General features: G+C 41.4%; 1 protein-coding gene across 1 annotated transcript in view; it reads left to right on the forward strand.

Moving 5' to 3' along the window:
* lars2 (leucyl-tRNA synthetase 2, mitochondrial) overlaps positions 1 to 24,781 on the forward strand; it is a 47,335-nt gene that overhangs the window by 14,518 nt on the left and 8,036 nt on the right. Inside the window, exons 4-13 of the mRNA XM_033641565.2 lie at positions 5,623 to 5,714; positions 5,797 to 5,857; positions 5,962 to 6,051; positions 6,368 to 6,511; positions 11,146 to 11,253; positions 14,560 to 14,719; positions 15,247 to 15,351; positions 15,840 to 15,955; positions 16,760 to 17,043; positions 21,073 to 21,171. Coding sequence (XP_033497456.2) covers positions 5,623 to 5,714; positions 5,797 to 5,857; positions 5,962 to 6,051; positions 6,368 to 6,511; positions 11,146 to 11,253; positions 14,560 to 14,719; positions 15,247 to 15,351; positions 15,840 to 15,955; positions 16,760 to 17,043; positions 21,073 to 21,171 — 1,259 coding nt within the window. The remainder of the gene's footprint in view (positions 1 to 5,622; positions 5,715 to 5,796; positions 5,858 to 5,961; positions 6,052 to 6,367; positions 6,512 to 11,145; positions 11,254 to 14,559; positions 14,720 to 15,246; positions 15,352 to 15,839; positions 15,956 to 16,759; positions 17,044 to 21,072; positions 21,172 to 24,781) is intronic.

Below are 24,781 nucleotides of genomic sequence, written 5' to 3' on the forward strand. Positions count from 1 at the left end.
CCATTTTCAGGCTTTTAACGGGTATTTCATGTGTGAAACTCTCCTTTTGGTGTCATAAAATATGAGCATTTTATGCCCAGACATCAAATTAACAGATTGTGACCAAAATCTCATCAGTGGAGCTGGAGATGATTGAGTTGCTTATGGAAACATGACAGAATATGTATTTCATGGCAGAATATGTATTTCTGTTAAGTGAAGTAGTTCAAGGGATTAAAGTGTCCACAGCTCTGTTAGGCTCCGCTAGGTGCCGGAAAGGCACAAAACACAAGTACACAAGTTCTTCTTTTTAATACCGAAGAGGTAGAACCAATGAAAGCTGAAGACAGCTCAGTCTGTAGATTGTATTGAGTATACTCATTGGATACTCATTGCTGTTTCATGTTGCTGTTTTTCATTCTTGTGAAAAGGACAAAAAAAATCATTTACCTCCATTGTTTTGGGGTAGAAACAGAAACCTAATTTTTTCAGACATTTTTTTTTTCCTCAGAATTTGGTGATGTAGAATAGCTACCGCTCCACCCGACTCAGTCTCGGCATGGTGCTGAAAACACTGATGAGTTCAGATCTTTCACTTTATTGTTGAGCTTTTGGTCTATTCAACCTTCATCAGAGCATAAAAATCAATATATTCTTTTTTCAGTATTTGATACATATATATATATATATATATATATATATATATATATATATATATATATATATATATATGTGGAAGTTGTTGGGTGTTTGGGGAAATACATTTATTTGCTTTCTTGCTGCAAGATAAATTAAGAGATTTTTACCACTTCCACGTCTGTACAATAAATTTAAAGCTGAAGCCAAGAGACAGTTATCTTATCTTAACATGCTTTGGTTTGTCCTTAGTTGTGTAAGTTAGAAACGTACTTAAATGAACTAAACTAAACTAAATATACAGACTAAATGGAGAAACAGCTATCTTGGCCCTGTCCAAAGGTAACCAAATCTGTCACTAATAGTTGCCAAAGTCAGGCTTGCTGTTTCCAGTCTTTTTGCTAAGCTAACCAGTTGCTAACTACATATTTACCATACGGACATGACAGTGGTATCAATCTTCTCATCAAACTGTCGACACAAAAGCAAATAGGTACATTCCCCAAAATGTTAGAGCTGTGTGTTGGAATCTGGTGATCCGATTTTGTATCGCGATACAGGGGTTATGGTTTACCATATTGCGATAGATCGCAATACTGCAAGCAAGATCATTTAAAAATAAATGTAATTTTAAGATAACTGTTGTAGTATGAAGGACACACTACCATATACATAAAATCTGAGCAAAAAAGAACAGTCTGATCTGCATTCGTAATGAACACAGTCCCTAACACACTAGCAATATGTTATTACGTTGGAGAGTCAAATAGCCGAGGATAGATTATATCACTGTTATCCAACAGATGGGGCGTTAAACACAACACAAAATGAACCACTGCCACCAATATTTGTATATAAGCTGTTAATTAAAAATTGCTACCAGACAGTATCACAAAACATAATACTGGGATATTCAAAATACTAAGGGAAGAAGCATATGGCTATTTTCTTACACCCCTACGTATGTCAGTTCCTTTAAACCAAAACTATCTGCATGGCTAGATACCACTATCACCACTGTAAATGAAAACTGACTTTCGCAATTGGATGAAATAAACCTTTATAGAGTGCCCCAGGAATGAGTCGTAAAACCTGGAACTGAGTTAGTATTTTAGCACTCTCATTTTCCTTGTTGTGAAGTCAGTGGGTTTTTTAAACAGGTTTTTGGGAAGATGCCTGAAATAAGGTCTGTGGTTAACACAACCTTAGGGGATGTTCACATTTTGTTTTACGAAATAAAATATGTCAGTAAATGTCCCACTCATGAATTTTGAAGCGTCTGTGTTTTACAAAAGGCGGTTGCTAACAAGTGGCTATATGAGACTACAAAACGCCAATATGTCAAGCCACGCCAAACACAGCTTTACAGTCTTCTTACGGTGGTAACATTAGGTCGTAGTATAGTTTCTTTATAGCCTAATGTTACCTTTTTACCTGTGGCAATTGCATTAAGGGTTCAGTAATTCAGTAGTTTGCCACAGATATTATTTTCAGCAATAATCCAGAGGCTTTTTGACGAGGGAACCAGTGGGATGCTAACTTCCACGTCAGCCTACAGAAAAACGTCATCCCTGATGCACTCTATGGCTGTAAATGAAAACTAAAGTCGTGCTCCATAAGAAGACATAATAGTTGAATATTGGAGCAATTATCAGAGTTTGGTTAGAGCCGATTAGTGTGATGAGAAAAAGGACAAATGCTGGAATTGCATTTCAAAGCTGCCACAGATGGAGCGAAGCCTCTAGCTGGAACTGCGTGGGTGGACACTTGCATGTAGCAGAGTGGCTTCACATTCACAAAATCAGTCACTAAACACTCCCTGTCCCTGTTGTCGTCAGCGCGAGGAGCCTGGAGCTGATTGATGTCTGTCTCAGCCTGGCACTGACTTGCTCTGCATCACAGTGGACAGGCTGTCATAAAATGTGCCTACACTGACTCCCACGTCCATCTTTTACTGCGTCCTGTCACTCACGCTCTGTAATGCACTGGGAGTCTCCATGATAACAGGTTGCTGGAGAGTTGGACTAGCATTCACACTTTGTGTGGACACAAGGATAAGTGGAGCTGAAGCTATCAGCAGTGAAAAGATAATTTGCCTCTGCCGCTGTCTTTGAACTTTGAGAATTGAGCTCAGTAACGCAGCCTGTCCATCACAGCCGGTCCCTGCAACATCCCCTCATGAATACTGTCTCACTTTAATGAGTATTTACACTGAATAAACAACGTAGTAGCGTATCCCTCCTAATGAGGGATGCTATTTACATAGGCTATCTCTGGCTTGTGCCTCACTCTCACTGTGCCTGTATTCCTCCTGAGCAGTCACAGTGGTCTGACGTGCTGAGCGCTCTTAGCCTAATACCATCCAGCACTCGGCTTTACAAATGAGGCCCATGCAGTTACCAAGGATACCAATTCATCTGAAACATCAGACCCGTTAGAGTCCGTGCGATGATCCTCTCCAGTCCTCGACTCCCAGTCACTCTTCTGCTTCTCCTCTACTTTACTCACGCCTTCCACTCCTGTGCTTTCATCTCATTTCCCTCTCGGTGAGCAGACACACACAACCAAAGCGCTGAAGAGGAAAACGAGATGAGTGAAAGAGACGTCATCTTGAGATGACAAAAATTCATGTTAAGGAGGGTGTATGTTAGATGGGGATGTCGATACAGGGTACAGACGGATAGAAGGAGAACGCAGATGAAGAGATAAAGTGGCTGTAGATTGTGACGAGGAAATTACATGTAAAACAGCTCACCAAGTAATTTGCATCAGATTTTCAACCTACCTTTCAGCTTGTTTTTACATTATGTAACAACTGCAGTTACATGAAAATTGCAGTTGGACTGCATGCATTAAGCACGACGTGTAATGGAGTTGAGATCACGACAGAGACATTATCATGTAGTGGTCAGCATGGGCTGCAATTAGGGGAACCCAGTGCTATTTTGAAGAATAAATTACCTCCTACAATGACACATTTTTTGTTTTCACTGTCACTGTTGGTATAAATCCTCTCGTCACAAATCTGATAAAGTAAAGCAGTGTCTGTGTAACTGTTAAAGTGCAACTCCACTCAAAAATTAGTTTTGCTGATTGTTTCTGCACTTGGATGTTTGACCTTCACAGTGCAAAATGATGAATACAAGCTGTATTCACAGAGCCTTCACTCTCTGCTTAACAGCCTCGTCCTACATTTAAGAAGTATAAAACAACCAATGAGCTAATGAAACAATGGCCCAGCAAACGGGAGGAAAATCACTATTAGGTATGAGTAATTGTAAAAACAAAACACAACAAAAAAATACATAATACAGACGGAGAATTGTATAAAGAGTTGCTAAAATATCTGCTGAAAGATCATCCAAAAGGCTTGTTTTACACCATCCTCATGAAGTTATTGCGCTCTCTATTTGACTTAATTGTGCAGTTTATCAGCTGTACTGTTATTGTAATGTATTGAATACAATCTTACTATATAATGACGAAAACTCTGTCTATGTGTCTGTCCAATCCATGTGAAATTTGGCACAGTGGTAGAGGGTCATGGGAGGATGCGAATGAAGCAATATTACATCAATTGGCCAAAGGGGGGGTGCTATAGCAACCGATTGAAATTGCAAACTTTGAATGGGCGTATCTCATGCCCCGTATGTCGTAGAGACATGAAACTTTGCACAGAGATGCCTCTCCTAATGAGGAACAAATTTGCCCATAATGTCTGGGTTATATAGGTTTTCTGCAATTTCGAATTTTTTGAAAAACACTTAAAATCGATCTCTTCCTAGGAAGTTTGACCGATCTGCATGAAACTCGGTGAACATAATCTAGGGACCAATATCTAAAGTTCCCTCTTGGCAAAAGTTGGAAAACTTACTAAAACTGAGCTTCTATAAGGCAATGAATATTGCGGAGGGCGTGGCTCATCACATAAAGGTGTATAACATCTCAAGGGTTTCAGCGATCACCACGCAACTTTGTAGGCATATGACCACACATAATCTGAGGGGACCCCTCCATTATTGACCCCATCAAACAAAATGGGGGCGCTATAGAGCTAATTTCTTATCTAGGCCTAACCACCATATCGATTTTTACTAAACTTGGTAGATATGTAGAACAGGATGCCTCAAGGGGACTGGAGAAATTTAACTCTAATTGGCAACTGGGTGGCGCTATAACAACAGAAAAATGCTTAAAAATCGCTAAAATGCGACCGATCACTGTGGCTCCCCCTGTGGCCGAATGTTTGTTTTTTTTCCTAATTTTTGGTATGACTAAGTCATGGTATGGTATGCTGTACATAATCACGGAAACTGTCAGTGTGTCATTCTGTCTGTCCCACGTTTTTCTACTCACTGACGTGGTCAGTCTATGTGAAACTGCACATAGGCATTGAGGATTGGCATAGGTAGAAGGTGACAAAGCTACCAATGGGTATGGACTTGTATGAAATTAAACACACAAAATACGCCCCTTAGTCAGGAGTCGTCAGTTTACTCTGTGACAGAAGTGGGGTCTCTTAATGAAAAAAGTTAGGAACCACCTGTTTAATCCGCAGTCAACAGAGCATGTCTGGGTTTTTTCTAGCATGTTTAATGAATTGACATAAAATAAAATTGTAGTTTATACAACAATTTCACCTGTCCTCTAAATAGTTTTTAATAGCAGAATGTTGAGTAAGTTAGTGTAGTGAGACATCCTTTCAAGCAAAATTGTAAAGTTTGGACTGGCTTTGAATTTGAGTGGCTTTTTGATTGCTGTACAAAACTGTATTACTGATTTTTTTTTTTTTTTTTGGTGTATATTAGGTCTAGTGTAAAAATACGATATTATCAGATACACATAATTCTTATCGTATACTTTAGGAGTCACTTTTAAGTCACGTGACTATATTGTGATATCCTGATGAATTTCAGTACGGTATGCACATTTGTGTACTGTATTTTAGTTTATCAAATAAAATGAATCAATCAGCCCCTAATACAGAGCTCCTAACTGCATTCACAGGTGCTGAATCCGATGGGTTGGGATGCATTTGGACTTCCAGCAGAAAATGCAGCCATTGAGAGAGGTCTCGACCCAGAGGAGTGGACTAAAAGGTACCTTAAATATCTCATCTGTTCTTCTGAGCGTTCATTGTTTATACATACCTTAATATGCTGTTGTGTGCCGTCTCCTCAGTAATATCCAGTCCATGCGGGAGCAGCTGGACAGCCTCGGCCTTTGCTTCAACTGGGACCGGGTGAGTAGGAATTGAAGGGTGTCAAACAGAGATTTGTAGGTTTGGTTTGCTCTCTTTTGTATCAAACCACACACTGTTGACATGAGTCTGGCTGTCCCTGTCAGGAGGTGACCACTTGCCTTCCAGACTACTACAGGTGGACGCAGTATCTGTTCATCAAGCTCTTTGAAGCAGGACTGGCATATCAGAAAGAGGTAGGAAAGGCCTTTGCACTAAAGTGCTTATCCTGGTTTTCCTTTGGAAGGAATAATATGATTGGTTTAGGTTTGAGGTCGCTGACAGTTACAGAAATGATTGAAGCAGCTCACGCGTTACTCTTGAAGGAAAATGAATGAATTGAAAAGAGGAGAGCTTCTTGGCCTTTTGATTGTGTTTAATGAAATGGGACGACCTTGAAATAAGCTTTTAGTCTGTCTATTAAATCCAAGCTACTTCCTAAGCTCTGCTTTTTCATTTTATCTGTGTGTGTGTGTGTGTGTGTGTGTGTGTGTGTGTGTGTGTGTTATCCAGGCTGTGGTGAACTGGGACCCTGTTGATCAGACAGTGCTGGCTGATGAGCAGGTGGATGAAAGTGGTCGCTCCTGGAGATCTGGTGCCCTGGTGGAGCAGAAGCTGCTCACACAATGGTTCATCAAGACTACAAACTATGGCAAGGTATGGCTTTGGTGTGCGCATGTGTGTGTGTGTGTGTTTGAGAGGGAGAGCTCTGTGTATATGTGTGTACGCGACAAGTGGCGTCTGAATGGCTGGCCAGCGGCTTTACACAAGCCAAAATGAGCAGCGGACCCCTCTGATAACAATCATGGCTGACACTTCAGTGGCAGCAGCTGCAGCCCTGCCTCTCTTGTTCTGCAATCAGACCCCTGGACGCCATCATTTGTAGAGTCCCCCGACCAAGTAGAGAGAGAGTCCGAGTAATGCCACCGGGAGGCCTGGCCGGCTGATGAGGAGCCTCCACCTCTTCTGCACAGCACAGGCCTGCTGCAGGGCACAACTACCCCCTGTGGACTTGTGATATGAGTCATCCACAGGAAAGACGGCTCATGCATTGTACATGCAGAACATGGATGTGCATTGTTAAACACGATGATATGCATGTACTAACACAGTCTGGTCTTTGAGGAGAAAGGCGCTTTTGATTTATGTGGATATGGAGAGCACTTAAAGTGTAAGTTCACCCCCAAATCTGAGCCTGACTCTGGCCACTGCATAATTTTAAAAAATGCTAAAAGGGGGGCGAGGAGGGGGTGAGGATGTGTGAGGCAGGAGTTAATTAGAACGTGTTTACATTCTTAAATTTCATGATGTTGATAAGTCCCAACCAGTTGACTCTATGTTAGCACTGGTCTTGCGAGGTTCAGGGCTGATTTAAAACAGTCGATGGCGTGTTGAACCACTTGACCCCATGAAATGCAGATTTGTATACATTTGGTAGGATAGCTTTACAGCATACGACATCCCTCTGTCCTTTGGACCCTCACAGCGGATAAGGTAAAACTCCCCAAAAACCCCTTTAATGGGGGAAAAAAATGGTAGAAACCTCAGGAAGAGCAACTGAGGAGGGATCCCATTTTCAGGACGGACAGACATGCAGTACATGTCCTGTGTACAGGACAGATCAACATAATAAATTTACAGTAATCCATATGACAAAATGATACAGAAAGAGAGACAGAGACAAAGAGATGTAGGGCAGACACTAATGACAATAGCGACAATAACATAAATTTTAGTAATAAATAATAATAATGATGATGATAATTTTGGTAGCATATATGTTGTAAGTACATATTAATATATGATAGTATATGTATGTGACAATAATAATCGTATGTATAAAATTATAGTATAAGTATGGCTAATAATAATAGCAGTAGCAGTAGGCATCAGGCAACAGCACAACCACGACACACGATCCAGGCTTAGCCGCAGTTCGAGGGAACCTGCAAGACAGTTTTGCACAAAAGGCTCTGGAGAAGAAGCTGAGTTAGTGACATGAAGTAACAGGACATGAATGTTAGCAAATGAAGAAGAACCAACTTTTCAGAAACTGAGAGAGAGAGAAGGAGAGCAGGGGCTCAGTGTATCATAGGATGTCCCCCGGCAGACTAGGCCTATGTCAGCCTAACTAGGGGCTGGTCCAAGCCAAGCCTGAGCCAGCCCTAACTATAAGCCCTAACTATAAGGAAAGCCTTAAGTCTAGTCTTAAATGTGGAGATGGTGTCTGCCTCCTGAACTGAAACAGTAAGGTGGTTTCACAGAAGAGGAGTCTGATAGCTGAAGGCTCTGGTGGGCATTAATGTGTTTCATCACAGTACGGTCATTTAGTTACAGCTCAAAGAAATTAATTGTTTAGTACTTACTTCATTAGTTTTTCCCAGATGTTTGACTTGCAGACAATGAATATTGTGAAGGTCCAGTGTGTATGACTTTGTGGCATCTAGCAAGGAGGTTGTAAAACTGAAATTTCTCCCATGTGCCAATCATATAGATGAATTACGGTGGCTGACATGGAAACGAGAATGGCTCTATCTGTCGCCAGTTTTTGATTTGTCCATTCCAGGCTACTGTAGAACAACATGGTAGACTTCATGGAAGACCTGCTGCATATGTAGATATACACAGCTCATTCTAAGGTAACAAAAACACAAAAGTTTTATTTTCAGGAGATGATAAACTAATGAAATCATAGCTACGTGTCATATATACCATTTCTGCCAACAGAAGCCCTTAAATCCTACACACTGGACCTTTTAAGTTGAATAAATTATTTTCTTAATTGAGGAAAAATGTTGATAAAATTGTGTAAATGTAATATTTCTTGTTTATAGGGCTGCAACTAAAGGTTATTTTAATTATCAGTTAATCTGTCAAATTGTTTGGTCTGCAAACTTCCATAAATACAGTATCGAGAGAATGCCAAGAGTGTGCAAAGCAGTAATCAGAGCAAAGGGTGGCTATTTTGAAGAAACTAGAATATAAAACATGTTTTCAGTTATTTCACCTTTTTTTGTTAAGTACATAACTCCACGTGTTCATTCATAGTTTTGATGCCTTCAGTGAGAATCTACAATGTAAATAGTCATGAAAATAAAGAAAACGCATTGAATGAGAAGGTGTGTCCAAACTTTTGGCCTGTACTGTAGATGGCCATCAACAGTGGAAATCCCAAAGACATTCAGCTTACAGTGCTATAAAACAGAGAAAAACTGCAAATCCTCACATTTGAGAAGATGATACAGAGAAACATTGACATCTCTGCTTGATAAATGGTTTAAACATCAAAATAGTTGCAGATAATTTGCCAATCAATTTATCGATTAATTTACTAAGTGTTTGAGCTCTACCTGTTTTTTTTTTTTCAAAAATGAGTCAGACTGATGCCATGAGAAGGAAAGGAAGAGCAAGCCTTTAGTTTATGTAAGTGGATTTTTATACCATACTGAAATAAAACAGAAACTAAACCCGGCCTGGTAGGTGTGAAATTAATTTAAAACGTTCTATGCTTAAAAAAGTGATTGACAGTAATGGAAAATACATGTTAATACATGCAAAAACACTTGTCTGTCCTTTGAGGTTTTGTTTATTCCTTTGCCAATTTTGTCATTTTGATTAAAACATCAATTTGTCCAGAGTGAGACGTCGCCCAGTTCTCGCCACAGCGCTGAAGTCGCCCATGCTTGTCCGTGTCAGAGGTGTGAGAGGAGGCGGAAACGGCCTACTGCGACAATGTGTTCCTGCATTTCTAATTTTCTCTGACGAATAGAGAAGTGGGAAGGAAGGAAGAGGAAGGTGTCGGGGAAAAAAAGTGAGAAAGACAGATGGAGCGAGAGGAGGACCGTGTGAGACCGCAGCGTGCCAAATAAAAAGTGCTGTAATTGGACTGTGATTTCCCGCGTGTGCATTTCTCCGCCGGCCTGTACACGTGTTTGAGTCTGTTAGACAACATTAACTTCAGACAATATTTACTCAGCAGTCATCAGTTCAGCTGTCAGGTTGCGCCGCGTCGTTCTGACAGAGTTTCCTCATGAATCGTAACCATATTGTTTGTTCCAGGACACAGATGACTGCATGTTATTACTAAGATGGATTTTTTTTTTTTTTTTGAAGTGGAGCGTGCAGGATGTAAAATGATCATGTGTCGGGAGCAGAGTTTTCAATTTCATGCATAATCACACTTGTTGCACTCAGGCACACATGCTGCCTGCCTATTACATTGTGCTGACATCTAAATGATTCACGTACAGAGAGCTCAGTGTATTTTTCAGCTTTATTGCTCAGATAGGAGCGTAGAGGTGTTTTATGTCATTTAGGCACATTAACCACAAACAACTTATGTCTTGGACCATTTGTATTGTGTCATATGTTTTTCAGAAACACGCTTGATGTCTCACATCCTTGATTAATGCTTTACCATGCTTTGTCTTTCAAGCTTTTCTTAGTTGCCATGGAGATTCCTGTCCTTGTTACCCCTGCTTCTGAGCCAAACTATATTTTCTGATTCGGGAAATAAAAACATTTACTGCCTCTCTCTTTAAAGCCATCATTAGTTGCCCGTCATTGCTTCCCTGCTTTTTTTCCTCGTTGCTGGTAACATCTTTGTTTTGCTGCGTCCCCTCCAAGAGTCTCTCCGTCATGATGACACAGATTCGCTGGGATTTATGTCTCTTTTTCTCCCACTCCGGAGCAAATCCATAACTGACACGCTCCGCAGCCGTGCTGATGATGACCATAGCCAGTGTTTATGTTTGTATTGATATGGCCGTGATGAGGTACTGCATGTTGAACGGCACAGTGAGGGGAATTGTGGGTAATAGATTGTGACAGACTGAAAAGGAAATGGAGAGTTTGAACATCTCTGGCCTCAGCCCAGCTGTGGCTTTTTGGCCTGAGCCTCGTTGATATGCATAGCTTCCTTTAATCATGCAGAATAACTGTTGTTGTGTGTGTGTGTGTGTGTGTGTGTGTGCACTTCATAGGCGATTGCTTTGTGATATCAAAGAAAGTAGGGCGAGTGGAGGTCAGGATTTTTGAAAATCCCTCTTTGTCTGCATAATGTGACCTAGTCGGCTCTGCTGCTTTGTCAAAATAAATTGGCTAGGCTTTGAAAAGAGGCCACGCTGAGCTGAAGTCAATTGCATTATCCCAGACAGCCACAAACTTATGAGGAACTGGTTGCCCCCCTCTTTAAGAAATTATCTTTTTTTCCACAGTGAAGTGGAAAATGAGCTCTTTTAAACTTGTACAAAGTGGTAAACTCGTGTCTTTGTTTCCGTTTCCTCCTCCAGCCTCTCCTGGATGCCCTGGCAGACCTTCCAGAGTGGTATGGTGTCAAAGCCATGCAGGCAAACTGGATTGGAGAGTGCACCGGCTGCTACTTTGATTTCAAACTCAAGGTGAATCTCAGCTCCCTTCCCCCCACTTCTCACTTTTTATTCATTCATCACTCTCCTTTCAATCTCTCAACCTTTTTCCACCCAGTGTTTCCCTGTTGCTCCCTCTTCCCGGCCTCTGTTTTCATCTCTTTCTCCCCGAGCACTGATTGCTTGCTTCATTTTGGATTCCCCTGTTTATATATGTATTTCTATTAAAAATCATGCACTGAAACATAGAAATCTTTCACTTTGTTGTCTGTGTTCAGCGGGTGCATCCATCTGCAAGTGGCAATTTACCCAAACAGATGATGTCGCAGATTAGTTTCTATTGAGTTTTCCAAGAGCTGTATTTACAGTTCCTTCGCATGTCTGTCGTTTCAACCTGAGTGCTTGCAAAAAGCCCACTGAGAGCCCCATGAGCACCCTTATTAAACTGTTCTCCTTGAAAACGAAAGAGAAAAATGGTTACTCAAGTCAGCCCCTTAATTTAAAAAGTCTTCATATTTATAACGGAAGGAGCGTAAGAGGATGTCAGAGTGCTTTTGGGTTTTTCGTGTCTTTCTTTATGTGGGGGGGGGGGTTTCTCTGGCAGACTGCATAATTAAAGTGAAGACCAAGGGCCGTTAAGTTAATTGGATGGCTGCTTGTCTAATATTACATCATCATACACTGTCACAGGAACTCTTCGCTGAATTATCTCCCCAGGGGTCTGAAGATATGTGTTAGTATCTCTCTTACAACATGACATACACTAATTACCCAGAACCTAGAATGAGTGTGTCATCTATAAATAATTATAGGATTAAAGACATTTTGGCTTCATTATGTATCGAAGAGCTACGCACAGTGCATGTTGCATAAACACATCACAGTCCTGAGGTTATTGAATTAAGGCTCCAGCTGACAGTCTATCAGTTTATTTGGTTATCATTTATTCAGTAAACAAAGCCGAAGAGAAATGCCCCTTACACAATGTAGCAATAGTATAGCTCTGACCACCCGACGATCAAGACTGCAGCCATGCTAGCAGCTCTGTGTGGCTGTACATTCCTAGTTCAAGGTAGAAATTATTGTCATTTTCTCCATATACAGTACTCAATATACAGGGGACCAAATTGCTTTCCTTCATTGCTCTGGCAGACACAATAAGAACATGTATCAAACACAGAAAAACATGTAAAAAGAAAGTAAATTGCAATGAATGAAAAGTGCCGTCGCACATAAAAGGTTGACACAGTGGTGCTTTGAGACAATGTTTAACATGCTCACAATCATAATGCTAGCATGATGATGTTTAATGTTTAGCAGATGTGATGTTTACCATGCTCTCCATCTGACTTAAGCCTGTTAGCATGTGAACATTGGCTAATAAGCACAAAACATAAAGGACAGCTGAGGTGAAGGGAGGTGTCATTATTTTAAAGGTCCCATATTGTAAAAAATCAGATTTCCATCTTTTTTTTTTAATACAAAGCAGGTATAGGTGCTACATAGATACTGTGGAAAGTATGAAAACGCTCAGTCCACAGAGAAATGCACACAGTCCGTCTTCAGAAACCTTCAAACCTTTAAACAAGCCGTCAAGACTTCCTTCAAGTTGTGATGTCACAACTGTACAGGAATGTAGAAAGTGGCGTTACAGTGCTGTTATAGTCATTCCTTGGCTGTGGTGATGGTGCTGAGAGCAGACACATGGAAGACTCAGACACACTTGACAATCAGAGCAGGATTGGCGTTTATGGGAGGGGGGCTTAAAGAGACAGGCGCTAAAAAAGAGCGTTTCAGACAGAGGGTGAATACAGGTATATTCAGGCAGACAATATGAGAAAAATAATGTGTTTTTTTTAGCATTAAAGCATGTAAACATGATTTAGTAGATAACCAAAATAAAAGTATAAACCTGAATATGAGCATAATATGGAACCTTTAAGTATTTAGTCACATACCAGAGTATGTGTAAAACAACATAAACAGAGAAAAAGTTAAGGGATTGCCAAAAATTCACCCAAAACCACAAATGCACACCTTGTGGTGGCGCTAGAAGAAAGTCAGGATCATCTGGGAATCATGAATGTCTGTACAAAATTTGGTCAAGGTAATGTTGAGATATTTCACTGGATAAGTGAAACTGCTGGTGGCGCTAAGGGAAGTCAGGGGATGACCACAGTCATTAAGACCGGTTATAAAAGTCAGAAAGCCGCTATCGTGGCAAAAAATAAAAGTATTAATTGAAAAAAAAAAAACGCTCTTTGAATATATGACCTGGCAAATATTTTAGGCTTTTATTTGATAAAGAAATAAAACTATATATTTTTATTTATATATTTTATTTTATTTTTTTGTCAGCCCTGTGATAGTCTGGCAACCTGTTCAGGGTGTACCCCGCCTCTCGCCTAATGTCAGCTGGGGTTAGGCTCCAGCCTTTCCCACGACCCCTAACTGCACAAGCGGTTACAGAAAATGAATGAATGTACATATGTATTTTTTAATTTTACAAACCATCACCACCAAAAAAACAGCGAACACCAAACAGACACACACTGAATCACATTGTCACAACATATATATCATCAGGTCTGACAAACTAAATAAGTAACAGAACATTAAAGGATATAAGAGAAGGAAATGTTTGATCCAAATTAAACACATACAAATTAAGTAGCTGTTTTCATGATAGACTTGACGGCCTCTCAAATAAATTAAAGAGTAAAAGCAAACAAAAAAACAGACCAAGCATTCCAGAGTCGACAGGTTATGGTTGAATACAACTTGTTACCAGTGCGTCAATAAACCTAAATGAAACTTTTAATACATTATTAAAAATGTTACTTCCTGTTGACTAACTAACTGGTAATTGGATCATTTCATCACTAAAATGCATTAATCAGTATTAAAAAACCACAGATGTACATAAACTGTAATAGAATTCATTAACTCATTCATTCATTCATTCAACCTTTATTTTAACTAAAAAGAAAGTGGGTTAGGGAACTCTTTCACAACAAAGTCGAGTAAAAAAATTTAAACAATCATAAGAAGCTTAGATGAAAATGGCAATAAAAAGCAACGTTAACAAAAAAGAAATTAGTAAAATTATAAAATCTCAAGAATAAATAAAGCAGTAAAATTTAAGCAAACGAATCAGCTAAAACAAGAGTAGGAAAAAATGTAAAATACATATATATAAAATATCTTAAGATGACAGTGTTTAACGTACATGGTAGGCATTATGTTAGAGAGCAGCCTGGAGAGCCAGCCGGTCCTCCTCATTAAACAGGCTGTGGTGCAGCTGAGAGGTTCCCACATGCTTCTTCTCTTATCTCCCAGGTGAACGGGGAGGACACGGGGGAGACCGTGTCAGCCTACAGCTTCTCCCCAGAGATGGTGTTCGGAGCGGCTTACCTGGCCATCCTGCCCTCCCATAGGCTGCTGCACGGTAGCAGCTCAGTGCGCTCAGCCCTGGAGAAAGCCTTTCAGCCTGGCAGAGGTGAGCATGTCCGCAGTGATCCCAGACTGTGTTCGGGTCTTTCAAGGTGTATTATCTCCTGCTTTTGAAGTGAAGGAAAGAAGCCTTTTTTTAAGGAAAGGCGCACATTTAGAGTTTTTTTCTCAACAGCAGCGTAATTCATTACTGTTTCAGTGGTGAGATGGCTCACTCCTCTACACCTACACGCTGTCAGCGCTTGAAAGGTTCCTTGCAAAGGTTGTGATCCTTTACATCTCGTGTGTTCTTTATAGAGCGGTGCCTAATTAACAAAAGCAGTGAAATAGTGAAAAACCAGTCCTCACATAAAGAAGGAGCTACATGTTTTTGGCATTTCATCAAAGCTTTTCTAATGCAAATATGTTTATTTAACTGTCAAGGTATGGATGTAGTCGCTGCAGTGGACTGAGTGTTTGTTAATTGGGATTCCCTCAAGGTTTTCTCTGTCTCAGTGGTGAGTGATTGTTGATAATGAGCCACCAGGGGAAGCAGCATTGTCTATCTCACACCTCCTGGCCTCTGTTCCCCAGACTCCGTTACAGAGGTCACTGCTTGCAACCTGCTCACAGGCCACGAGGTTCCCGTGGTCATCTCACACAAGGAGGCGTTTGATGGCTATTTGGATACTGTGATTGGTGAGTTATTGGTGTGCATGTGTGTGGGTGGGTTTTACAATCACTTAGAAATCGTAGCTGGTATGTAAGACGGACATTTGTATTCATCTCTGAGCCGAGAGGCTGAGTAGGCTCCTTTTCATGTGGTCCACTGATGAGGTGAATAATCATTATCACTTTTTGATTTTCCATCATTAAATGTAAATACATTTTTCAGCTTCAGTGGATTTGATTGTGCAAAAGGTGCTGCCTTTACACTTTGCATTTTGAAAATGGACCCTTTTTATACTATATGTTTGCCATACAGTACTGTGGCTGCTGTAATGATGTGAAACCAGTGGGTGTTTGTCTCAGGGAGAGTGGAGGTGGATCCCAAGGGATTGTTAACGATTAGTAACATAACAACATGCTCAACATCACCTGAGGGAGTTTATTTTTTTTATCTTGAGAGGTTGTTTATGTGTGTATCCATGTTTTTTATTTCTTACCATGTTACATGTGTCCGACAGGTATCCCAGACAGCAGTGAGGACCATCTGTCCGTGGCTACAGCTCTGAATCTGAGGTGGGAAACAGTGCTGAAAAGTGACGAAGACGGGAAACAAACACTGATCAACTCTGATGAGGTCCGCACCATTGATGATGAGTACAACATTGATAGAATAACAATAATAAATGATTAGCAAGGGCATGTGTCCACATAGCATTTTTCTTTGTCAAAAAGGTGGTGGCATTGCACTGAGGAGCGCCTCATCCCCCTGCTTCATAAAAAAAGCACTTCCACCTCTGTTGTTTTAATGACATGTTACTTATGGATATCCTTAATACTGTAATGCATTTTTTAACCTTCTCACATTTTCTGAATTAATTAATATTCTGTGGACCAGATAGAAAGCTTTGATGGGCCGGATGTGGCCCACAGGTCACCAGTTGATGACCGCTGGCTCAGGGTGATAACAGCACAACACTGTTGCGATAGTTGCTGGCTGACAGATCATACGGCTCGGGATGGACAGTAGCGTTAGCTAAAGGAGCAGCAGTAACAACACCAGCGCCTTTCTGAAACGTTCAGAGATTTCCAACCAGAAGCGCTTGGAGCAGCTGTGATGTGGACATAGACTCTCTCTAACTAAACCCCAGGGTTTTGGCTGGAATGTCTCTACCCTGAAAATTAAAAAAAAATGCCTCTGAGTGAAAACATGGGCAGCTGTTGCAGGGGGTGGGGGTCACTAAGTGTCAAGATTTGGATCTGATTACATCAACAACACTACTAAATACCAATATACACTGGTTTTCAGTTGAAATATGTGGTTTGGTCAATTTGTTACTCTTAAAACTAAGATTTTGCCACATAAGTCCAGTACATCTTCTCTTTTTAATGTCTATAAAAATGAAAAATTGAGCACTGTTTTGTCCTCGTCTCTCCGTAGTTCTCAGGCCTCACCAGAGAGCAGGCATTTGACTCCATTACCCAGAAGGCCAGAGAGCAGAAGATCGGCGGCCACCTCACCAGCTCCAAGCTGAGGGACTGGTTGATATCAAGACAGCGGTACTGGGGCACACCCATTCCAGTAGTGCATTGTGGGTCTTGTGGTCCAGTCCCTGTCCCTGAGGAGGAGTTGCCAGTTACATTACCAAAGCTACCGTCTCTCAAAGGAAAGGGTGCGTCGCCGCTGGAGGCTGCTCATGACTGGGTCAACTGCACCTGTCCCAGGTGAGAACACTGAGATGTTTTATTTAAAGTGTGTGTCCATTGTTGTCTGTTTTGGGGGGATTTCTATCATTCTGGAGCTTTCCACTAGTGTTCCTTATGTATTCAAATCCAACACATTTAAATTTTGACTGAGGTTTTATCCCTTCTATAAGCATTTTCCCACATGACCTGACATAGGTTTCTGCATGATGAAGTTGCTACATAGCCCACCTGTGCGTCTTTGTGACTGAGCTAAGCCTTCGCTTTGAATTTTGTGTTATTGATCTTCCAAATTACCTATAATGCTTTAACCACCTCACTGGCACGGAAGCTGCTATGGATGCCACGTTAGTTCAGATCTGAACGTCACACAATAACACAAACTAACTGATCAAAGCAATGGTAGACCATCAACTCCTGTGTTCTGCAAGGTTAAATTGCTGTTTTTGTCAAAGGAGTCTGGTGGCTTTGAAGAGAACTATGTAACAGCTTTAGTTTCCCCTTTCGAAAGGGCTGTGTGACGACAAGGTAAAGCATTTATAACATTACACTGACTATGGACCTCACACAAACCTCACCTCAAATAATCTGAGCTAACCCTTTCTTCTGTTATTATTTTTATTATTAGCAATTGCTGCTGTAATTATGTCGCTACTTTTTGCTAATGGATGAGTGGCTGTTTCCATTTGAAAAACCCTGAAAGAAATGTAGGTGGAACCGCCTTTGAATGTTTCATTTTTATGTTTTATTGTAACATCACATGCAAACTGATCTGTATACATCATCCATCTAATCCTCTCTTGGCTATTATCAACATGTTACATCCTGACTATTTTCTTTCTTCCAAACTACACCCAACAACTGTGCATGAGGACGCATGCATCAAGTCATGGACGACAGACTGGTGCTTCTGACAGCATGAGATGTAAACATTAGCAGCGTCCTCCTTGGCTGAGCTGTAACATTAGCTAGCTCAGTGGTGCTAGGTGAGCTAGTAGCAGATGCATGCTTCCCTCTGCACAGTGATACAATTTGTGTGTATAGTTAGGTAAAAAGAAAATAGTTCCTACATGAAACTGCTCACAACAAGGTCTGTGGATTATCTTGAGTAACCAGGCCATGATTTCTGGAAAGTGTTGAGTTTCTCAGATGTATATTTTTGATAATTTGAGCACCACAAGCTGAGTGCCATCTAGCTTCATTATATTCAGGAGAAGAGAGACATCTCTAGGGCTGATATCTACAATACTCGACAACTCACATCAAAACAATTAAGACTGGTAAATAGCACAAGGGTTAAAAAGGAAAAATATGTATTTTTATATTTTGGGGTGAACTGTCCCTTTAATTCAGAAACCTGCATAGTTTGCATCCATGATTTCTCACTTGCAGCCACATGTTACTGCCTCCAGTTGAACAGTGGAATAAACTATTGGCTAGAATGTGTATTTTGTCACCACTGTGCAAACAACACAGGGAGCCGCAGGTGTTAATGTTGCTTCATAGCGTTAAAACTGCTCAAAAACTCCATGAGGGGACGTTCAAAGGTAAAATCACTTGTTGGTGAATGTGGTCACAACTCACAGGCAAATGCAACCTGTGACACCTGTTCACAAGAAGACATTACGTTATTGTCATAACCCAAAAAGACTGGGAGCTGTAGATTTAAACAAATAAGCAAGTCACTGAGTCTCCTCTACCTCCTGTCATTCAGCTGTGTGATGTTGTAAATAGGATGCCAAAAAGGGTGGAGGCTTTGTTATGTCTTTTCGACACAACATAAGCGATTGGGGAAATGATCCTGTCCATTATGGTGTTTGCGGAGTGAGAATTCAATTACGTGCAAAACCCTCTCCAGTGACAAGCCTCTCCTCCGTACTTCCTGTATTTCCTCAGGAGACCAGCACCGACTAAATGAGCCCGCTGTCAGTATGAGGCTGAGAAGATTGACAGCTTTACAAGAACACAGAGCATCGAGAGCCTGTGAACTGTGTGATTAATACTTTTTCTCTGACAGGGTTATGTAATGAGTGGCATCTGCGACAGGAGCAGCATGAGACGATGATGGAAGTTACGTAAACCAGCTGTGCCTCGAGAGACACACACACAGAGAATACTGTACATGCACACGCACATTAACCTTTTGTACACAGGCATAATTACTGGCACGCACACACTCACCAGCGAGTCATCTCAGCGAACGTGTTTGAAAGTGCCGTCTCTAGAGTCCCTCGCTGACATGGGAATTCCCCTCTGAATAAGACTAATCACCATCATGGCACCATGTTGATTAAAACAATGACCCACTCAGTCGCAGATGGCACAAGTCATCAGTTTCTGTTCAGTCACTTCCACAAAGCTACCATAATTCCTCCCATCAGCAGTGATTGATGGCTATAATCGCCAAGACGCCGTTATCTCCTCTCCTCCCATCTCCCCTCTGTTGTTGAGTGTCTGTGGAAATTTGTTCTCTTCACTCGTCGACCATGTCCAATTAAAGTTTGAGTGGAACACAGTCGAGCAGGGTGATGAGAGATGGGCGACAGGAATGGACTTTGATTTGTCCTTCAGGAAGTCATTTCCTGTGTGAGCTCGTCTCGTCTCCAACCCTCTGTGGCACTGTAAATTGGCCTGCCAACTGAACCCCTGCCTCGGCTTAGCCTGGCTGGGAAGGTGTGTGTGCAAGTGTGTGTGTGCTGTTCCGTGAATTCACAGGTAAAGAGAGAGACCACTTAGTTAGCGCGGCACACTCACACAGACATCGACAGACACACAGCAGATGGAGGGATACTTTCCATGGGAAGAGAGCCTTCGTGGAGTGGGCAGCTGCCTCTCATGCCTCATCTGTTTGAGAGCCTTTTGGCTCTTTCTGGCTCATCCTGCGAACGCACACTCACACTGCGCACACTACAGGTTGCTTCAGATTACGCTACCTGCGGCTGTTGTTAGACTCCTTTCATGGCTTAGAGAGCAGCCATCTCCAGAGAGAGCACCTCTGCGTGTTGTCTAATCTGATCCTCAGTAGTCTGACTGCGACCGCTACCAGCTGTCTGTCAATGACCACAATCTGGCCTCTGATTGGCCAGTCTGGTGTGAAAGAGGAGGTGGCAAATCTCACTTCCTCTGGCAGATTTTCTTTTCTTATTTTCTCCATTTTGTGAAGTCTCTATTTTTGTATTTTTTTGTAATGGAATGTGCTTTTTTACACTGCTGGGTTTTAACACCTGGCTTCCAAATATTAACCTTGCTACACCTTTGTCTTGTTGCTAGGCAACCTTCAGCTCATACCTCATCATCACTGCCTTATTATAGACCAGCATTGTTGGTGGTCGAGGGGTTTTGCCTCTCAATGTGTGTCTGTTAGTGTGATATGAAAACATTTGACTGTGAGATGGATGTTTGTGTGAGTGAAAAGAAGACAACAAAGAGACAGTTAGAGTAAACAGAGACATCCCATAAGGTCCAGGAAACGATACCTGCTCTGTTGCACATAGTAAAGCTCAGAGCTTTGCTTCTGTTTATCTTTCTGGGACACTGATTTTAACTCTATTGAGACTCATTATAAAGTAAAAGGCAGGCGCTTCCACTGTTCCATCAAGTGCTTTAAAGCTCTCTTCTCCTGTGTCTTTTGCAAACGTCCTCTCCTCCACTGTGAAAGTGATGTTGGCAGATTCGCATCACGTACCCAAGTGCTGTTTGGCTTGGATGGAGAAGGGGCACGGGGTGGCATTTCCAACACAAACACACGATCATGTGTTCAGCCCGCCAGTCCGTTCCCTGTTAGCACAGCCTGTTAGTCAGGGCACAGGAACAGAGCTCTGGTGCCAGTCTGGCTTCAGCTGTGCTTCTCTGCAGGGACATGACCCCCACAGCCAGATGGAGCCAGCTTTACAAACACGCACACACACACATATAAATCACATAATGTGCCATTTCACTAAGCATACAAACAGAGATCGTTCATTTGTTGGTGTTCTAATTTGTCAGCCTAATATTGATTTTTTGTGCTGCCTCTGCCAACTCTCTTTGTCTCTCTGTCTCCTCTGGCAGATGCAAGGGCCCGGCGAGGAGGGAGACCGACACCATGGACACATTTGTGGACTCCGCCTGGTATTATTTTAGATACACAGACCCTCACAACCCAGACAGGTATGAACAGCCTCCTCCTGAGACTTCACTGTCTTGTTTTTCCAACCATTTTTTGACTCAGTGAAGCCACCAAAACACGAGCTCTTTATTTTCTCCTCTTGTATTTGTTTTCTCACACTGTGACAGATTTTTAGCACAAATTGCACAGGTCTTATTTACACTCTCTTCGCTCAAATGAAAACGAAATGAAAAGAAGAGAGAGCTGTGGGTGGATAAGCATATCTGTCTGTTTTTAGATACTCAAGAATAATTTTTTTTCTCTATGTAATCTGTGCTATGTCCATAGAAACTTGATTTTCTTTCTTGCCTCACACACATGCACACTGTTCTGTATGTGCTATTGGAAAGTTGCACACAAACACATAATTATGCTCGCTGTAAGATCACCCACTCGCTCCCACTTGCCCATTTCAAACATGCATATACACACATACACACACGCACTTGTCTGGAAGTTGCATTCCCTGCCAATAGAGATTATGGAGCTATAGCTGTCACCTGCTGGGATGGTGGCGACACCCTGAGCTCAACAAAAGAGATTAATTTCCCAGTGCCCTGACCTAGCTGTAAAGCTGCTTTAAAAAGGAGGGGGACTGCTCTCCCCATCACTTTTCTTAGCGGGACAGATTATGGCACAAAAGAAAAAGCAATTACACTATTTGTGCATTTCAGTTAGCCTGCTGAGCCTTATGTGCACAAGGGGGGAACGATGAAAATAGGAAGCAAGAGATGTTGAAAGTAGCAAGAATAAAGAAGGAAATAGGAAGAGGGTGTTATATGGACGTGTGTGTGTTTGTGTGTGTGGTTGTGTATGTGTGTGTGTGATTGTTAGAGTTCCCTGGGCTGATGCCAACAAGCCGGCAAAATTATTTTCAGCCTTGTGAGTTCATAACTTTTTTTCCCCGGTTCAATTATCCGGAGACACCATCAGCCAGAGAGGGAGGGCGAGAGGCAGAGAAGAGTGGAGGAGAGAGTAATGACTGGTGTGAAAGGTGACACACAGAGATAGCAGACTGCCCTAAAAAGCATCATTAGGTGGAATCCCTGCCTCTTGCTGACCGTCACGCCGGTCAGGCTAACCACATGCAGCTCCAAATCTGAAAGAAACCGCCCAGCCTCAGCTCATCCCGGATAGATTTCTCCCCACAAATACTCAACTGTTAACATGAGAAGCTGAGTTAAGAGGAAATCTTCAGAACTGAATTTGAGCTGAATATTACTTCAGCACATTTTTTTATTTATTGTGTGTGTGTGTGAAGCTAGTGAGATAGAGGATGCTTGTGTTGGCTTCATCCCTGTATCATTGTGTATCAGTGTGCCCCCTAGAGGAAGTGTGTGTACATGTGTATATAAAACTTGACCACTGCTATGTGACAACATAATTTCTACAAAGGTGAACTTTTATATATAAAAAAATCTGCTTTGCTACTCTCTGATGCTGATTCATCTAACATTCACTCATTCAATCTTTATTTAAATCTCAAATGATTCATTGAGAATTAATGAGAGCAGTTAAGACAGAAGAGATGCACACAAAACAAGCAAAAAAATAATAATTAACAAGAAAACAAACATCCATTCAACAACAGAACACAGTTAAATACAGGAGGGGAATCATGTTTTTTAATTGACCTATATACACAATCGTGTTTAGTTTTAAAACTGCAGTTGATAACTTTTATGAAAATAACTTTTTGTCATATTTGCTGACACGTTCACTACATCCACATGGTATTATATGAGACAGATGTTAAAAAAAATCCTCCTCCTATTACCTCTAATAGCATTTGCCAAAACCTACCGAGGAGTCTCTAACACAGCTGTCAATCACCTATGCCTATGTTTCACCTCAAATGTGGTCAGAAACATGTTTTAGTGTACTGTTTTGATGTAAAATGAGAAAGTTCAAACATGGTGCCTGGATCATGAACATTCTCATTTCACAGATAAACAATACACCAACATACACTTATCAGCCAAAACATTAAAACCACTGGTGGGTGAAGTGAATAACATTGATCATCTTGTTACAATGCAATGTCCTGCTGGCAAACCTTTGGTCCAGGCATTCATGTGGCTGCTACTTGATGTGCTCCACCCACCCAAACACTGTTGCAGACAAAATAAACCCCCTCATGGCAGTGGCCCCCCAGCAGGACAATGCACCATGCCATGTCACAAAAACTGCTCAGGCTAGCCCGAGGACCAGGACAAAGAGCTCAAGGCGTCAACCTGGCCTCTAAATACCCCAGACCCCAAACTGATCGAACATTTGAGGGACATGCTGGTACCCCAGAGGTACCCCGATCCACGGTGGGTGCTCTTTGGATCGCACTGTTAAAGCATGAACACAGGACCTCTGGAGGGTGTCCTTTGGTGCCTGGCACCAGGGCGTTACTTTCAGATCTTATGAATCCTGTGGGTTGTGAGGTGGGGAACCAGCATGTCCCACAGATGTTTGATCAGTTCGGGATCTGGGGAATTTGGAGGCCAGGTCAATGCCTTGAGCTCTTTTTCATGTTCCTTGGTTCATCCTGAGCCATTTTTGTGGTGGGGCTTGGCGCATTGTCCTGCTGGGGGGCCACAGCTACTGGAGAGTACTGTTGCCATAATGGGGGGTACCTGGTCTGCACTGGTGTTTAAGTGGGTGGAGCGTGTCAGATGGCATCCACATGAATGTCAGAACCCAAGATTTCCCAGCAGAACATCGCATTGTAACAAGATGATCAGTGTTTTTCACTTCACCTATCAGTGGTTTTAATGTTTTGGCTGATCTATGTTTGTTTCTGTAGACATTTGAGGAGTCAATGCAGTAACAGGATCTTAATTCACATTTAATCAGTGCTGCCTACTTTGACAGTTTCCCTGCAGCTCACCAGCCATGATTGGCATGATTTACAGCTGCGTTAGACACTCTTTGACTCTGATTGGTTGTTTTAATTCATGTGGGGTAACGCAATTAGAAGCACTACGAGGAAGCAGAGGAGTGTCATCCTTTTTTTTCACAGATTTAATGCTTTGTGAATATGGAGACAATTTCAGCAAACATAACAAGAAGTTGTTTTTATAAAAGTCACCAACTACAGCTTTAATGTGTGTTGTGAAATGTTACAACAGTGTGCAGCAGAAAAACTAAAAGCAGTTTTACCAAATTTAATACATGCAGGACTTTAACCATTAGCTAATCACTTCAACAAGTCGAATAATTACCGTTGGACCAATTTAATAAGCAGTTGTTTGACGGGAAGTGATGTATGATGGCAAGTTTCCATTAAGGACTTAATAAATAAACAGAAATCAATGCCGGTCCCATCCTCTGACAATAAACTTTATTGATACATCGCCTTCCAAACAATGTTACAAAGTGCTTTACATGGGAAAATCTACAGTATATTATATATAATCAGACCAGAAGTCTAGCAAATAAAAGTCCAGAAAATGAAATAAAATGAAATGCACCACAATAAGATAAAATAAAAAATAGTGATATGAACAAATGATACATAGCAGAACTGGAAAAATAGAACTACACTGGTAAAAGGCTTGTAATGTAGCACCATATAGCGAGCCTGTATCTAGGTCACCAGAGCTCTTAAGCTGTTCTAAACAT

The sequence above is a fragment of the Epinephelus lanceolatus genome, chromosome 10, assembly GCF_041903045.1.
Source record: "Epinephelus lanceolatus isolate andai-2023 chromosome 10, ASM4190304v1, whole genome shotgun sequence".
In the NCBI taxonomy this organism is placed as follows: domain Eukaryota; kingdom Metazoa; phylum Chordata; class Actinopteri; order Perciformes; family Serranidae; genus Epinephelus; species Epinephelus lanceolatus.